The 17,821-nt window shown below is 43.1% G+C and overlaps 2 protein-coding genes across 4 annotated transcripts; one reads left to right on the top strand and one right to left on the bottom strand.

Moving 5' to 3' along the window:
* Positions 1–9: 9 nt before the first annotated feature.
* On the bottom strand, positions 10–9,335 carry RAD9B (RAD9 checkpoint clamp component B). Of its 2 annotated transcripts, XM_058158211.1 has the most exons (10): positions 9,270–9,335; positions 8,387–8,464; positions 7,758–7,872; positions 6,656–6,755; positions 6,358–6,464; positions 5,656–5,762; positions 4,446–4,510; positions 3,221–3,343; positions 1,627–1,744; positions 10–1,277 (listed from the first exon to the last, which is right to left on the bottom strand). In XM_058158211.1, exons 5-10 carry the CDS (start codon positions 6,449–6,451, stop codon positions 1,149–1,151), a joined length of 636 nt encoding a protein of 211 aa, XP_058014194.1. In that variant the 5' UTR covers positions 6,452–6,464; positions 6,656–6,755; positions 7,758–7,872; positions 8,387–8,464; positions 9,270–9,335; the 3' UTR covers positions 10–1,148. The 2 variants fall into 2 exon arrangements, with proteins under 2 accessions (XP_058014194.1, XP_058014193.1); XM_058158210.1 differs by lacking the exons at positions 6,656–6,755; positions 9,270–9,335 and having other exon boundaries at positions 29–1,277; positions 8,387–8,398.
* A 1,490-nt stretch (positions 9,336–10,825) lies between these two features.
* On the top strand, positions 10,826–17,384 carry VPS29 (VPS29 retromer complex component). 2 transcript variants are annotated; one of them, XM_058158209.1, is made up of 4 exons: positions 10,826–10,962; positions 15,125–15,316; positions 16,615–16,850; positions 16,979–17,384. In XM_058158209.1, the coding sequence occupies exons 1-4, from the start codon at positions 10,960–10,962 to the stop codon at positions 17,094–17,096; spliced, it is 549 nt and encodes a 182-aa protein (XP_058014192.1). In that variant the 5' UTR covers positions 10,826–10,959; the 3' UTR covers positions 17,097–17,384. The 2 variants fall into 2 exon arrangements, with proteins under 2 accessions (XP_058014192.1, XP_058014191.1); XM_058158208.1 differs by lacking the exon at positions 10,826–10,962 and adding an exon at positions 12,116–14,169.
* Positions 17,385–17,821: the final 437 nt, after the last annotated feature.

Genomic DNA, 17,821 nt, shown 5'->3' with positions numbered 1-17,821 from the left:
GCAATTTTGTCCCGTTTCCACCCCACCTCTTATTTTCATCAGTGTTTCCAAACCTTGGCAGCTTGAAGTTGTGTGGACTTCGACTCCCAGAATTCCCCAGCCAGCATGGGGAATTCTGGGAATCGAAGTCCACACATCTCCAAGTTGCCAGGCTTGGCAAATACAGATTTAAATCTTCAGGCCTCAAAATGGCCCCTTTAAAAGCCAAGAAAGAGCTATCCCAAGTAGATACAGAATGTCTGCCTTTTAATTTCTTTCACTAAGAAAATCCCTAAAAACACATTTCATTGCTCTAACGGGCAACATAAAAGGAATATATTGATCTTTCGTACAATATCTGCTTGTTGTAATGTTTAGCCAGTAGTTCCTGGCAGGTCACGTCCTTAACAACAGCGAGGCACTAAAATTAAAATCTTTTAAAAAAAAATATCTGTGTACAATGAGGAATTCAGTGGAAGGAGCAAAGGAACACGTGTCCTTCTCAAAAAAAGCATTGTATGGATGTTTGGGGGGAGTTCTGCTGCTAGAGAAATGGTTCTCCATTTTCAGTTCCTGGTTTCACTTTGCTTTCAAAAGCATCCTCCCTTCTCATTCTTCTTCCCTGAAGCAGATCTTAAAAGAAGGAGCCCAGGCAGCAGCAATAGTGGGTGATTAATTGCCTTTTGTTAGGTTGCTGTGGGTAACTGCCAGAGAGAAAGGCAGTCTAAAACTGTCGAATGCGAATGGCTGAACACGCTTGTAAAACATTTGCATCTGGCTGCTGAGGTACGCGGGATGACATCCTTAAATGCTTTCAAGTTGATTGAAATCTAGAAACTCTGGTTTTTGAAAAACCTCCAAAACGGATCTCAACAAGTATTTCCCACACTGAAAAGGAAGTTTGCTGAATATTATACACACCTAGGCCCAAAGGGGTTTGTCTGTTTTTTAATCCCAAATCATCAACTTAAAGGATTCTGAACAAAAGTTATGGCGATATCCATAGGTTGAAGCTAAAACAACATTTGGCAGAAAACGGTTGGAAAAATAGGAAGCGGCAGCCATCCACTCGGGTAATCCGAACACCTAAAATAAGCGAAAATGGCATTTTCCCTGCGGGCCACCAGACTGAGCTGCTTGCCTGCTGCACCAACGGGCATGTCCTGCGGTTAAAACGTCGGAGAGAGCTGCCCGTGGGCCCAATCCTCTTCTGTGTCGCTCACCGTTGCCAAATTGTGAAGCAAATTGGCATCACTTTGCTCATTAGGGGAAACTGCTCCGAAGAACAAGGAATGGAACTGAAAAAGAAAAGGAAAAAAAAGGAACCATCACTGGGATCTTGAGCCAAACCTAGAAATTGCATGTAGCGGTAACAAAAGTGGGATAAAAAAGAATGGATCACGTTAAATCTTGGGATGGTTTTTAATTACCGGAAGGCCAGGCCAAACTCGGTTCTTTGCTATTCTCTTTTACAACCGTTTCCGGCCAATGCATTAAGGATAAGAGAGCCACCGGATCGAATTCACTGAAGGCAATTTGATTCTTCTCCCTTCTTCCACTGGCAGCTTCTACGTTGCCTGTGAAAGCTAAGAGGCACGCAGCATAAAATGTGAAATTTCGGGGGCCTGCTTTCTTTCTTTTTTTTACCTTATTATAGTTGGGATCAGGTGGATCCTCTCTTGTGGAAAAGCCCTCCGAGGAAGCTATGGATGTGTTTCTCCTGCAACTGATGATGTGCTGATCACTCCTCTCTATGGCAGGGCCCCTAAAACACCATAAAGATGGATTTGTGTTATGGTTTCCCCTTCCAGTGGCTGTTTTTAGAAGTGTCACTCTGGAGTTTTGTCCTGGAGAGCTTCTAAGGGCTCCTTGGGGGGCCTGTTCCAAGATTTATCTTCTTTCTGCCAAGTGGAGGCTCTATAGATGCATGGCACGGACCGTATTTGGGCAAGAGGTTGGCATGATCTGACAGTTTAAGTTTTAAGGAAGGAAGAGATTTGTAAAGACAAGTCTTGTTCGGCTTCGGGCGACAGAGAATTGGATTACAACTTCTCAGTTCCTTTGCTAAGCAAATTGCTGAGAAACAGCTGGCCGTTTCCTTATTTCTAATCTCCACTTACTCATTTAGGGTCGTGCCTGACCTTCAGTCACATCGAGCCCATTGTTGTGACCCAGGCCCCAGTAGGTAGTAGGAAACTCGAGTCAGTGTAAAAACAAACAAACTTTATTCCAACAGCTGAGAATTTCTTCATTCTCAGCGTAGTTCAACTAAATTAAAGCAAATTCCTCCCAACACAAATTCCTCAGTCCTATCATCAACCTTGGTCCAAATAGGCAAACTGCCAGAGACCTTTCTTGGCAAAAGTTCAGAAGACACCAATACAAAACAAATGCAACAAGACAAAGCTATTGATGTTGTTTTCCGGCAAAGAGCCCAAATGCTGTTGCTGGTCTTTTAAGCCTTATGGGAGGGGCCAATCATCTCTTGGCCCTACTCCTGAGTCTTCCTCTTTGCCTGAGCTGCTTTTGCCTTCTGGCAGCTCTTCTCATGCGTGCACTAGGAACAGGCTCCTCCTGTTCCTCTGCCTCACTACTGTCAGGCTCTGGAGTCCGCACATCACTGCCCAATGGCCCTGGCCCCACCTCTGCCAGAGGTGCAGAGCCCTCAGCCGGGCCCTCCCCAGCCTCCAGGACTGGTCCATGTTCTTCCTCAGCCTCATCATTGTCCGACTCCGTTGCCAGCTCCACAGGCTGCTGGTGGACCACAACACCCATGTTGAACATGGTGAGGAGCAGCTTAAATTATTACAATTGTTTGATGAACGTATCTTTTCTTTTATCTACGCTGAGAGCATATGCACCAAGACAAATTCCTTGTGTGCCCAATCACACTTGGCCAATAAATTGTTCTGTTCTGCTCTGCTCTATCTGTGTTTGACTGGACAAAATATGCCATCTGCCCCAAAGGTCACTGTGAGGGTCTTTTTCTCGTTTGGCTTCTTGCTCTGGCATGTAAACAGACCTGCCAAAGGGCCTGACTTGGCTGTCTGCAGAACACCCGCCTGCTTGGGATATTCTTCGGATGAGAACAAAAATATCTTTCTAGGAAGTTTGCTCCCGAGAACGTGACTTTTTCCCCTCCTCTCTCCATACTGAGTGAGAGAGAGAGAAAAAGAAAGAGAGACCCCTTATCTAAAATGGGAGTGTTTTACAAGAAATCTTGGCCTGAAAATAAGATTACCTGTTTTGGCTTTGCTCAAAGCATGTTGGTTTACTGGCAGTTGTGCAGCTTTTGGTATCGGATAAAGTGGCCAAAACAAACAGGGCTTCCATGACCGGATCCTCAATGCTGAAAGCGACTGGTCTTGAAAATGCAAAAAAAATAAGGTTATGTTAAGAGAAAGGGCTTGGATCGGCATTCACGCAGGGGCTGGTTCACCTCACAGACAGATGCACAAATGGAATCGTTCCTTAAATTGCATCCATGTTTCAACTCCCCCCAATCCCTGACTCAAGCATAGCTTGCCAATCCATTTTAGCACGCTACAACAAGGTTCCTTACTAGCATTCAGTTTTTCATTCACCAATTACAGGCCTCGAGATGCCAAAATAATGAAAGAAAGCTGCAATTTCTCCCCGACCCCCAATAAAGGAGAATATTTGTAGCTTCCTCTACCCCATGCCTCTCTCTCCCCTCCCTATTGCAACCTCTTCCCTCCTCCCTCTCTTTCCTGCTCCCCTATTTGCAAATGCAAAATAGGGGACCAGCCCCAGGCAGCTGCATGATCCAGGAAGATTCATGTTTTGACTGCCAAAATAGGCTTTATAATCCTATGGGGGGGGGACTATAATGGCTGGAGCCTTACCTGTCTGTTTAAAGGTTCACAGAGGGAGGGGGCAGCTTTAAAAGAGGTACTTTTGTTTTTCCAAAAGCCAGGAATTCCATTCTGATCCAGATCAATCACATGCTGGCTTATCTCCTTAACAATGGAATCCTTAAGTTGGCTGCTTTGCCACAAAAGCAGAACTTCTGTTTGCAATAGAAAACTTTCCCTTTGTTTAAACTTGTCCCCAAAACCTGTTGCATCTGGTTTCCTACCTCTGAACCTCAAAATATCTAAGAATGTCTGTCTTTCTATTGTAAAGAAAGAAATATTGTAAATGCACCAAGACAAATTCCTTGTGTGTCCAATCACACTTGGCCAATAAAATTCTATTCTATTCTATTCTATTCTAAAGGTCGGTCTTTCTTGGAAAACAGACAGCCTATGATCATGGCAATAGACAGGGTAGTTCTCAGCACCCGTGTTCCTTTCTTCCAGAAAAATTTCCACACCTTAATTGGGAGCTGTCATGCTATTAGCTTGAGGTAGTTTTAAATTTCTTTTCCGCTAAGCTTTTTGGAGTTTTAAAACAAGGCCATAAAATGTGGCACTGCTTTCTTAAAAGGGTAAAGGTCTACCTACTTTCCAGATACATCAAAATGGATGGAGACTGGGACGCTGACAGCTTCTGCAAACACCAGAAGACCCTAAACGTTAAGTGAAAGAGGGGAGTTAGCAGTGGTGGGATTCAGCTGGTTCGCACCTATTCGGGAGAACCGGTTGTTAACTTTCTAAGCAGTTCGGAGAACCGGTTGTCGGAAGAAATCTTCTTTTGTTCCCCCCCCCCCACTTTCCAGGGCTAATCCTGTAAGGAAGGCAGGAAGGAAACATTCTGGTGGTGTTTCTAGCCTAATCTTTATTTCCCTGTTTACAGAAACTGCCTCTCTGGTTAACCCTTAGTACATTGTATCAGCTGAAGTGAAGCGCCCATCGATGCGAGTGACGTTGAGTTGGCCACACCCACATGGTCACATGACCACCAAGCCACGCCTACGCAGCTGGTCATCAGGGCAGAGAACCGGTTGTTAAATTAGTTGAATCCCACCACTGGGAGTTAGTTCAGCTCTCTTATGAATTCCAACGCTTGCCACTGCAGCATTTATTACTAGATTTAAGTGCTACCTGGAGACATTTCAGCATTAAAAGAATATCCGAGTAGCATTTGCTCCGTTATCCCTTCTTTCCTAATGCTGCTGTCCAAATGAGACACTCTAGCACATTGATGGCAATGGTGGCACATGTAGCCATATCATTGGGCACGCGAGCTCAGCTCCAGCTGATTTTCGGGCCTTCTGGGCCCAGCAGACGTAGGGAAACAGGTTGTTTCCTGCCTCCGGGTGGTGGTGGTGAAGGTCCATTTTTCTCTCACCTGGCTCCAGAGTCTCTCTAGGAGCCTGGGGAGGGTGAAAACGGCCTTCCCCACCCACTCTCCGGAGGTCCTCCAGAGGCCCATTTCTGGCATCCGGAGGACCTCTGGGGAGGGGAAGGCCGTTTTCGCCCTCCCCAGACTTCTAGAGAGGCTCTGGAGGCTGGGGACAGCAAAAAATGGGCCTTCTGGTCCCACCGGAAGTTGGCACATGGGCCGTTTTCGGCCTGTGGAGGATCTCCGAGGGGTGGGGAAGGCCATTTTCAGGCTTTGGAGCCAGGTGAGAGAAAAACAGGCCTACCAGGCCATTGTGTGCCGGTTGCGGGAGGATTCGCGTGCACATGGGGGGGCGGGGCGCCATCACTGCTCTAGCAGATATGTATGAAGTACACGCTACAATCAAAACAGTAGAATTAACCATATTACCCGCAGTTCTTTAAGGCAAAACGTGACTTCCGAATCTACTCCGACTTGAAAATATTCAAATTCATCGGGACTGAGATGAATTTCCGTACGCATTGCCTTGGCCAATTCTGTCGAAATAAGAATGCTGCGAGATTAAAAAATGACTTTTAAAAAACCACAGGTTTGTTGAGAATTCTTAGAATGGTTAATAAAAATTTGATTAGCGTATATCACAGGGCGGCTGAGCCATTTCCATTTCAAATATGGTAACCGTATTTGGTAGCCTTCAGCTACTACAAGCTACGAAATAATATATCTGAAGTCAATGCAAAACCATTCCAAATATCAGAAAGAAAATACAGACCGCCACAATTAAACTACAGATCGGATTAATATGCTGAATTAGGTGCAGAAATGGATGTGCATTGGACAGCTTATTAACTCTTTATCAATTTGTAACAAATCTGAGCACCATTATCAGGGAAATTTTGAATGTTTCTTTCATTGTGGCTACTGTTTATAAAAGAGTGAATAGTAACAGAGTATATTTCGCTATTGGTTTTTTTAAAAGGTTTTTTCAGTTCTCTGCTTTTTGAATATTCAGTAGAAGTTATTTGATTGTATAATATGCCACAGCCTTATCTTACAGTAACTTCTTGCGCTCAGGGATATTACAAATTCAAAGTTGTATCTTGAATCCCACCATGGAAGCACGATCCTCACCCATCTCATCCTCTGTGTAAGTCTTGAAGGAAACTTTCACTGGTGTTACACCTAAAGTTATTTCTTCTTGGTACGTCGGAAAGTGGATCAGCATGTCAGACAGCTGCCTGAAATATACAAAAGCCTGGATAATTAATTCAGGCTACAAATTGGGCAGCTCCTATTAAATTCTTTTTTCCTCTCTCTGAATTAATAAGGCCGGGATCCCATCGGTGACAAACAACCGTTCACATTTCATTCGATACACACTATCAAGCACCACAAAACAAGCAAACGGCTAATGTGCCTATTATGTTACCTGGAGTGGACTTTCAATACATTGGTACACAAATGTTTTGCAAACACAGCTTGAAGAGGTTCACACTCCTGGAAAGCTAAGCTATGAGTTTTCACGACACCTGAAGGAAAAGGAAATGGTTTGAAATCCAAAGTCTCCCTGCAGGCTACCTCAAACCAATGTGCAATGAATTGATTACAGTATTTTTATTTCAGCCTGATTAAATATACTAATACTATCACTGATGGTGTTACCTAGTTTGGGTCATGAAATGTCTGCAAGAAAACAGCCAAGCTCAGAGAGCACCAAGGAGCCCACAGTTCAGCCCTGAGCTACAAATATTCTCCTCTATCCGAAGTGTGCTAGATGTGTTATCTGCCATTTAAGCTGAGGGGGGAAAAAACATCTGCGCTCAGAAGGTCAAACAAAAATAATTATCCGAAACCAAGATTTGAGAATGGCTTTCAGAATTCCTCTGCATGAGCCCATCTCCTCCAAAGCAAGAAGTGATGGATGCAGCAGCTGTCCCAGGAACTCACTTAAAAGAACCTTAATAAAATGGTGATTTTTTTTTTAATGTACCACCTCTTCATATAGCAAAATCAATCATCTGCTTTTCATAACATCTGTCTACCCAGCTCCATTGTAGACCTGTGCTGATAAAAAGAAGCCATTTGTTGCTCTCTGGTGGACAATATACAACACTGTTTTATTTTTTCTAAAGGGCTAGGATTTCTGCCCCCCCCCCAGCAATGCAGACTTAATTAAAAATGTAGTGCCACCTGATCCATCTGAAGCATATTTAATAATTGTAACTGACGCAAACGCCGTTTATTGATTTAATCCCAGGGAGTTAAGCTGTAAGTGAGCCATCTTTGTAAGCAACCCCGTTTTTATCTCGAAAGCTTTTCAGAGGATTCAAATCCAGCAGCAATTTCATTTCACATGCTCCCTTTGGGCACTCAAATGTTTGGGGACAGCGGAGGGACTTCTTTGGAAAATTCCACAGTCAAAATATCTCCAACCCAAAACCAAGGTGAAAAGGAGTTCTTTAAATCCTGACCAATAACATTTTTAATGTTGCCGTTCAGGTCATGTAAGACTGACAAGATCACACACTTACCATGTTTGCAGAACAGCTTAAAAACAACATGGCAATCGTTCACATCTGTGTAAATGTTGCATTTTTCCACATTTCTTTCCAGTGTGTGCAAGCATCGAAATAAGGGCAGAATAGCCTGAAATAAAAAAAAATAAAACTGTATTAATGCAGGGATTTCATGAGGAAAAATAAAGACTGCAGAATCCTCTCGCAGTCAAAAAGTATGCAGCACAATTGTATGAATTTATTTATTTATTTATTTATTTATTTATCTATTTATTTATTTATTTATTTATTAAATTTTTATACCGCCCTTCTCCCGAAGGACTCAGGGCGGTTTACAGCCAAATAAAACAGTAAAAGTGCACAATAAAAATCAGCTTAGGTCTTATTTTCTTAGGCATCGTAATTGGTATAGTTTCAGAATTTCATTTTTTTTAACTGATGACTAATGTAAGAAAGTGATATCCTGTTTTTCTCAAGTTTTACCAGCTGCAATAAATCCCCCCCCCCGCCCCCGCCCAAAGAAAAGTACACACTGACCAAAGGTATACATTAAATCATATATAGCTTCTCTACGTATTTCACTAAATAGAAACTGTATTTTTGTAGCAATGAAAAAGCTTTGGGTTCAATTGGTTGAAACTTACTTTGATTATTAATTTACATGCAAATTGAACAGTGTCCCCATTCAGGCTCCGTTCAGTGGCATTTCCATAGGAATAATTCTGGAAGAATGTGGATGAAAAGAAGACACAGGCATAGGCCGATCTAGAACTATTTACTGTCCTCAGGAAGAGCTGTGGACAGGATGAAATGATATATCTGTATTAACTGTATCTCTCCTAAGTTACATATAAGCAAAAAAAAAAAGCACAATATGGTAACATTGGAAGGTGCTTGTTTGCTTCAACCTAACTCTTAATTCCTTAACTCTTAACTCCTGATTGCTTAATTGTATCCTATGACTATCATTAAGTGTTGTACCTTAGAATTCTTGATGAACGTATCTTTTATGTACACTGAAAGCATATGCACCAAGACACATTACTTGTGTGTCCAATCACACTTGGCCAATAAAAAAATTAAATTAAATTAAATTAAATTAAATTCTATTCTATTCTATTTCTATTTCTATTCTATTCACAACCGCAAAATCAGCTGTTAACTTTGTTATACTGTGCTAGGATTTTCCAGATGGCGAGAGGAAAAACAGTAGATTTTGCAATACGTTACTTAATGGTGGAAATCCTAGCACGTTTTGCAACAAATATCCAGCGTGTGTTTGTCTTATCGCACATCGAATTCTAGGCAGCATTTAAGTACAAGTGAGGGAAAAAAACCTGCAGTGTGCGGTTGGTACAAAGGCTCTCATCCAAATGAGGCCCTTTTGAGCAAAACAGGGTTTTTCCTTAATTAACAACGGATGCTTGGTCAGCCCCACCCTGGCGTGGCAATCGACAGTGCATTTCTCTGGAACCCATCATGACTCAGTTCCGAAGTTGTTTTCTTCTGGATCCAGGATCTACTCACTCCTTTTTCCTTAGGGTCAATCCAAAATTCATCGCTGATTCTCGCAATGGCGTGCAGAGCCCTTCCAAAAACTGCGGGGAAGATTGGGGAAGGGGCGTTAATGTTGCACCACACAAACCATTTCGGAAAGGGACAAGAGAGCGAATATTAGCATAAAGACATTTGGGACGGCAGCCCAATTGGGCAAAGAATTTATTTTATTTATTTATTTTTGTCGCAACAATATATGTAGGTATCATACAAAAAGATGATATAGTATATAAACACATATATGAGTAAATATAAGGAGGTATAAGCATATATATATATATATAGGAAGAAAAGAAAAACAATAGGACAGGAACGGTAGGCACGTTTGTGCGCTTATGCACGCCCCTTATAGAACTTCAATATATTCGGTTTTAAGTGCTTGCATGACAAGGAAGCTGAGGGGGAATGCCCGATTTCAATTTATCTCTGAACTCCGCAGAAAATTTTCCTCATTTTAATTTTATCCCCTTAGAACCGATATAATCTAAATTCATTCCATAATCATGTTGTAAGGAAATAGATATACTGAAATACTAGAATTTGTTTCCTGCAACATATATGTGTATGATATATATGATGTCTTTTGCATTTGGCATTTATGAGCTTAAACATATTATTTATTGGACCTTCCAATGAAATAAAACGTGTCTTTTTCACACACACACACACCCTGATTTTATGAGCGTTGCTATCCTTTGGGTTGCACTTTATTCTGATTCTTAACACTTACCAATAAATTTAATTGTTGCTAATTTAAATGCTTGGATATTTTATGATTTTATGGAATTGTAAACTGCACCATACAGTTGCTTTGGGCAAGGAAATGGGCATTTTCAATTTGATAAAATAAAATAAAAATCACACAAACATATATCATACATGCATATACATGTACACGCACATACATGTATTCATGGCTGAGAATTTGGATTTGGGGGGAAACTGGCAAGATAAAACTGAGTTTTTTTCCACTCTTAAAGCACTGAGGTGCTATACCTCTGACACGGGCGCCCCCAATGACACACTTCATCATGAAAAGAACGGCGAGTTCCCACCTCCCTCCCCGCTTTAAAAAACACGCGTGTCAGGAGAACGTCTGAAAAGTCCCCGCCTCAAGGAAAAAAAGCGGGAAATATCGCCAGGAGGAAATATCGCGAGAACTCAGGCAGGCTGGTGAGTCCTTAGAGGGTGGGAACGATGAGGAAAGGGCCTTTCTTCGGTGGAACTAGCACTTCCGGCTCTTTATTATTCACACTTTATTATTCACACTTTTGTGATATGCCGCCATATGCGGGACAGTTGATAACACACACACACACCCCGCCCCCAAACCGCCTAAGCACTCTTTTTCAGCCCCGACTACAGTTCCCATCATCCCCCACTTGGCTAGGCGGTGTACAATGAGGGCGTCCTGAACACTGTCACACTAAGCCCTTATTTCTTCCACCCTTGCTGGGCTTCCACCCTCCACTCAGCGACCCAACGGCGCCGCTCATGTAGGGTTGCAATCGAGGAACTCTACCAGCCCCAACTCCTCAGCCTCCGAGTCTGGCCGGCAGGTTGCTTCTGCTTTTGCCTCCTCTCGGCTTCCCTAGTCAGCACTTCCGGCCTTGTGGGTTAGGCTTACCGGAAGCGGCGGAAAGCGGAGGGAGCGGCCAAGATGGTGAGTCGTTCTTGGGGGGGGGCGATGAGGAGGGATCCCCCCAAAGGGCCGAGGGTTGGCCTGGAAGCCCAGCCTGGATCTATCCTGGCCGCGCTGACAGCCCGGGGACCCTCCAGCTGCGTGGGACAACAACTCCCATCATCCCCACCCAGCTGGGAGGGAGGCATTGGGGCTCTTGTTGTTCGGGGGGTGGGTGGGGGGTGGTTTCAATCTGGCTCCAGCCCCGAATTCAGCACCCCAAATTCAGACAGGCCGCAAATCGGTTGCATTGACTGAGCCCCTCCTCCTCCCCCTCCCTCCTCCCCGTCCCCCACCCCCAGGAAGAAAATATTCAGTTTGGGGTCATTTTCCATAAATATTCTGCTTCTTACTTCAAATTTTACACTATATCTATCTATATATCTATATATATTATACTATATATGTATATATATGTATGTATGTAGGTCTTTGGTTATTCGGGTTTTCTCCCGCGTAAAATTGGAAGTGTCTTGGCGACGTTGGGACAAAGTCTCATTCGTCATCTTCAGGCTTCACCTTCGTGCTTCTGGGAGCAATGTGTGATTGCAGCTGTAATCACACATTGCTCCTGAAGCACGAAGCTGAAGCCTGAAGATGACGAATGAGACTTCATCAAACGTCGCCAAGACACTCAATTTTACGCTGAGAAACCCAATAACCAAAGACCTATATACAAACACCGTGAAAACCTCAGAAAAAAAATATATATACATACATATACATATATACATATACATATACATATACATACATATATATATATATATGTGTGTATGTATATGTATATATGTATATGTATATGTTTTCTGAGGTTTTCACGGGTGTTTGTATGTAGGTCTTTGGTTGTATATATGTATATGTATGTGTATATATATATATATATATATATATATATATATATATATATATATATATATCTATCTATCTCCTTTAAAGGATTATATATATCCTTTATATCAGGGTTCTCCAATCTTGGTCCCTTTAAGACTTGTGGACTTCAAGGGACTCTGGGAGTTGAAGTCCACAAGTCTTAAAGGGACCAAGGTTGGAGACTCCTGCTTTATAGATTGGTTTCCCTTGGGGGAAATGGGAGTTTTAGGCCTGGGGTGTATTTGAGCTTCTTCAAGAAAAAACTAATTAAACCAATTATAGGGAAGAGCTTGGACCTTTGGCTTCCAAATCAGTTAGACCTTAATTGTAAATTCTGAAGCTTTGGGGTTCCATGCAGCCGATTGTGTTTAGATTTGGCAGCAGGCTTCATTCTTAGACATTTACCATTCTTTGACGTTTCAAAGTAACGGATGTGGGATCGCTCTATTATTTTGTTGTCAAGTTAATATCTCGGTGAATTTTGTGGTAAGATTGAGCTCCAGGGCTTTCTCTGCGTCTTCTGACTCTCCTGCTTCACCTTCCTGGTAGTTGTGGTCATCTGCCTGCACAACAGACAGTCCTCGACTTACAGCCACAATGGAGCCCTGTTGCTATGTGGCCCATTGTTAAAGTGAATTTTGCCCCGTTTTACAACCTTCCTTGCCACCGTTGTTAAGTGAATCACTGCAGCCGTTTACATTAGTAACATGGTCATTAAGTGAATCTGCCTTCCCCATGGACTTTGCTTGTCAGAAGGTCACAAAAGAGGATCAGGTGACCCCGGGACACTCCAGCCGTCGTAAATATGAGTCAGTTGCCAAAAATCTCAATTTTGATCATGCGACCCCGGGAAATGCTGCAACGGTTGTAAATGTGAAATACAGTCATAAGTCCCTTTTTCGGTGCTGTTGTAATTTTGAACGGTTACTAAATAAACGGTGGTAAGTCGAGGACTACCTGTAACGCTTATCTATCATGATGGTGCTTGGCTAACCCTGGGAAGTTTTACGATCAACCTGTGAAATGAGCCACCAGGTGTATAACATCCTAATAGGAAATTGTCGGTAACGTTGAGAAGAAGCGAGAACAAGTGCAGGTATTTATTTGTACAGTGCACTTTAGTTGCAAAAGGGCAGTTGAGTCATAAATTAGAATAGAATAGAATAGAATTTTTTATTGGCCAAGTGTGATTGGACACACAAGGAATTTGTCTTTGGTGCATATGCTCTCAGTATACATAAAAGAAAAGATACGTTCGTTAGGAATCATAAGGTACAACACTTAATGATAGTCATAGGTTACAAATAAGCAATCAGGAAACAACATCAATATCAGTATAAATTGTAAGGATACAAGCAACAAAGTTACAGTCATACAGTCATTACAATATTTGGTATATGGTAAGAATTGATTAGCTTCAGGAAGGTCAGTTTGGGTGTATGTTGGCAGACATCCTTCTGGGAATATCGTAAAAGGGTGGAGCTGTCATTTGGGGTGTCAGGCATTTGGGAATTTTCATAGGCAAACAAGATGGTTTTTAGACTGCATGGCTGCAAAGGAGCTTGAGAAGATTGGTCTTTGCAAAACCTTCAGATCCCAGTAGATCTCAGTTCCCTGTGGGAGAATCCTCAGACTTGAGGATGGAATTTCAGCAGCCGGCTTCTCCTCCATCTTTCTGAACAGAAATCAGAGAGCAGCTTCAAAAGCAATAAATTAGGAAGAAGTTCCTACGGTTCTTAAAATCCCAAACGGGATGAAATGACAAACGAAAATCCAAGTTTTAGGAAACGGGATTGGAGCTGATGTCCTGATGTATTCAGTGTTTAATATCCCAGGCCTTGTTTTTCATCTGACAGCTATACGGAAAGCATTCGTAAAGCATTTTTCATTATATTTAGGATATTTTGGGTCATTTCCAACCCATGCTTGCCTACCCAAAGAACACTGAAGTGTGCAAACCCTACTCTTTTTACCAAATGTTTTACCATAGATTGTAAAATATACGGGCAATATTTTTGTGGCTTATTCTGTAAACAGGTTTAAATAGGAAACTGCTGGGAGAGTTGATTGGATAACCCTGATACTTGCATAAATCAGATTTGTTTTTAACCTTTCCTTTGCTAACATTCAGATTTCATTGGTGATTTTGCCTATTAATTTGGCTTTGAGATGTTTCCTTTTCTGTTGCTTTCTTTTAATTTAACACTATTCATGTCTCACCCCTATTTTTTTCCATCCCCATCTCCACCCATGCTGCCCCACATCCTTTGCATTTGTCTGCAATCAACCTCTTCATCCAATAAGGCTGGGCACAGAGTAAGTTGCTGACGTTGGTGGTGGTGGTAGGTGATAACTCTTTTTAGCGGCTTTCAAGGTGGCAGCATTTAAAGGCTATTGGAAGTCAAAGCCTTCCCTTCTTTCAGTCACCCTGCTTATAACTCATTCTTTTCCAGTCTGGTGTCATCCAGCCTTTCTAACTCATCTGGAGGGGCACCATGTTGGCTGGGGAATTCTGGGAGTTGAAGTCCATAGAGCTTAAAGTGGCCATGGTTGAGATACATCGCCCTACATCCTCAAGGTGCAATCTCTTCACCCTTAAATAAAATCAACCATAGAACCATGCGATTGGCAGGTGCCACCTTGCAAAGTCAGAAAGTTGGCGATCGCCAACCGGTCCAGTAGTGGCACAGCCACCCAGCAAGATACAAGTATAATATACATATATAGGGAAGAAACACCCAGGCTTCCCTTTAGAATCCTGCCATTCTTCACCCGAGGACTTAGGGCCAGCCTAGAGCTAATTTCCAAGCCTGCAGGAGCTGCGTTCCTTAGTGGCCTTTGGTGCAGAAGGCATCTAAAACAAAATGGGATTTTTTTCCCCGCCGGAAAAAGTAGCTGTGTATAATCCCTGCAACTGTCCACTTGCAATTGTCTCAAATTTGACAGCCTGTTCATTTGAACAGTTTGTACATGGGGGAAAAAATCTGGAGCAAGTTATATTTTTAATATTAAAAAAACCCACACCATTTTGGATTAAGTCGTTATTTTTAACTTTCCTCCATGTGTCGTCATCCTCATGATTTTATCGGCAGTGGATCCAATGTTGTTGTTTTTTAAAAAAAACATTAATACGCAATTGCAACGGGATTTGCAAAGTTTCAAGCAGTTAGCCGGTTGGCTTTGATTTGAGGGGCATTTCTTTCTCTCCAGTGCTGGAAAGCGGGTTGATGTGTTGCTAGAACCTTAACCGCCTCTTCTCTCTTGTCCTAAGTTGGTGTTAGTATTGGGCGACCTTCACATTCCTCATCGCTGTAACAGCCTGCCAGCTAAATTCAAAAAATTGCTGGTTCCGGGCAAAATCCAGCACATTCTTTGCACCGGGAACCTCTGCACGAAGGAGAGCTATGACTACCTCAAGACCTTGGCTGGCGACGTCCACGTCGTGAGGGGAGATTTTGATGAGGTATAACGACACTGAAAACTGGGATTTCTGTCTGGGTAATTTATCAACCTGTTCTGTATCCCTGAGGGCTGAACTAATTCTTTTAAAATACATTTATTGATCCTGCAAGCCTCTCTTTATGGAGATTTGTGTTATTCTCTTGTCACTTATTGTCTTATTAAGCTTCGCAACCTTGGTGACTTGAAAATGGGTGGACTTCAACTCCCAGAATCCACCAGCCAGCAACACTGGCTGGGGAATTCTGGGAGTTGAAGTCCACCCACTTTCAAGTCACCAAGGTTGAGAAATATTGCATTGCACGGACCAAACCAGCTAATCAATTCCACATAAAAACTAATTTTATTGTGATTGAGCATAATAGAATTGTGCCCATCTGGCCCTCTATTTTCTTTTTTGCCATTTCGCCTTCTCTTTAGTACTTCGGTGAATGAGGGATGTATCTGCCTAAGCCACCTCCAAATATTAGCTTGCTTCCCAAAACTTAAGAAACGTTTCGGCCCCTTTGGTCCAGCTAATGGTTTCTGAATATTTCTCTCATGTTCACCTTCCTCATGTACATAAACAGAGGGATAGAATCAAGATCACGTGAAGTGTTAATACCACTTTATAAGGCCTTGGTAAGGCCACACTTGGAATATTGCATTCAGTTTTGGTCGCCACGATGTAAAAAAGATGTGGAGACTGTAGAAAGAGTGCGGAGAAGAGCAACCAAGAGGATTAGGGTACTGGAGGCTAAAACAAATGAAGAATGGTTGCAGAAACTGGGAATGTCTAGTTTAATGAAAAGAAGGACTAGGGGAGACATGATAGCTGTGTTCCAATATCTCAGGGGCTGCCCCAAAGAAGAGGGAGCCGAGCTGTTCTCCAAAGCACCAGAGGGTAGAACAAGAAGCAATGGGTGGAAACTGATCAAGGAAAGAAGCAACTTAGGAGGAATTTCCTAACAGTTAGAACAATTAACCAGGGGAACAACTTGCCTCCAGAAGTTGTGAATGCTCCAACACTGGAAGTTTTTAAGAAGAGATCGGACACCATTTGTCTGAAGTGGTGTAGGGTTTCCTGCCTAAGCAAGGGGTTGGACTAGAAGACCTCCAAGGTCCCTTCCAACTCGGTTATTCTGTGTCTTGATTCACCCACTTTTGCGACTTCATTACAAGGGACAGTGCCTGACGATTCGTCTCCACCCACCCACGCCCCCAAAAAAGGACATTTTCCTCTGGAAGGGTTGAAAGAGGATAAAACGCCAAGTGTTTTTTTTTCCTGCTGGTCTCGTTTTCATGCTCTGCCTTCAACCCTAGAACCTGAACTATCCCGAGCAGAAAGTGGTCACCGTGGGGCAGTTTAAGATCGGGCTAATCCACGGCCATCAAGTCATTCCCTGGGGGGACGTGGCCAGCCTCGCGCTCCACCAGAGGCAGTTCGACGTCGACATCTTGATTTCGGGCCACACGCAGAAATTCGAGGCGTTTGAACACGAGAACAAGTTCTACATTAACCCGGGATCAGCCACGGGGGCCTACAGCGCTTTGGAAAAGTAAGTTACACTTTTATTATGCGTAGACTCCCGCCCTCCCCTCCCCTCCCCACCTCAGACTCCTGACCCCGTCAGCAAAATAATGGTGGTGTTTTTTTTCCCTCCCACCCCTTCAATTCCTTTCCCAGCAACATCATCCCTTCCTTTGTGCTGATGGACATCCAGGCCTCCACGGTGGTCACCTACGTCTACCAGCTGATTGGGGACGACGTGAAAGTCGAAAGAATTGAGTACAAGAAATGCTAAAAGCAAGCGGGCCTCCCCCTAACTCATTCCAGACTCTTTTGCAATACGCGCCCAGTGTCTGCAGCCTTGTGAGTTGTCAAGGTGGCTTCTTTTATCCTGTCGTAGGTGACTAAGTTTACTTCCCCAGACTTCTGACAAAATCTGCCATGGTTTTTAGCTTGTCCCCCTCCCCCCCCCGCTCCGTTTGGCCCCCAAATGGCTCCTGCTTGTAAATACTATTCAACATGCGCAGCAGAATTCTACCTGTTCATGCGAACTGTCTTATAATAAATATTATTATTCAACTTGGATTTGATACAAGATTATTAACGTTAAGGTTATTTATGGCAATGTTTCAGATACGCTGGCCTTCAGTTTGCTCCACCTTCAAGCCACTTGGCCCCAGAGAGCCTTAATTTAAGGTGTGTAAGACAGATTTAGAGGGATGCGGTGGCTCAGGGGCTAGGATGTTGAGCTTGTCGATCAAAAGGTCGGCAGCTCAGCGGTTCAAATCCCTAGTGCTGCCGTGTAGCGGGGTGAGCTCCCATGACTTGTCCCAGCTTCTGCCAACCTAGCAGTTTCGAAAGCACGTAAAAATGCAAGTAGAAAAAATAGGGACCACCTTTGGTGGGAAGGTAACAGCGTTCCGTGCGCCTTTGGCATTGAGTCATGCCGGCCACATGACCACGGAGACGTCTTCGGACAGCGTTGGCTCTTCGGCTTTGAAATGGAGATGAGCAACGCCC

Source organism: Ahaetulla prasina, chromosome 15, assembly GCF_028640845.1.
Source record: "Ahaetulla prasina isolate Xishuangbanna chromosome 15, ASM2864084v1, whole genome shotgun sequence".
NCBI classification, from domain to species: Eukaryota; Metazoa; Chordata; class Lepidosauria; order Squamata; family Colubridae; genus Ahaetulla; species Ahaetulla prasina.
Note: the sequence above shows the minus strand (reverse complement) of the source record. Positions and strands in the feature narration are given on the sequence as shown.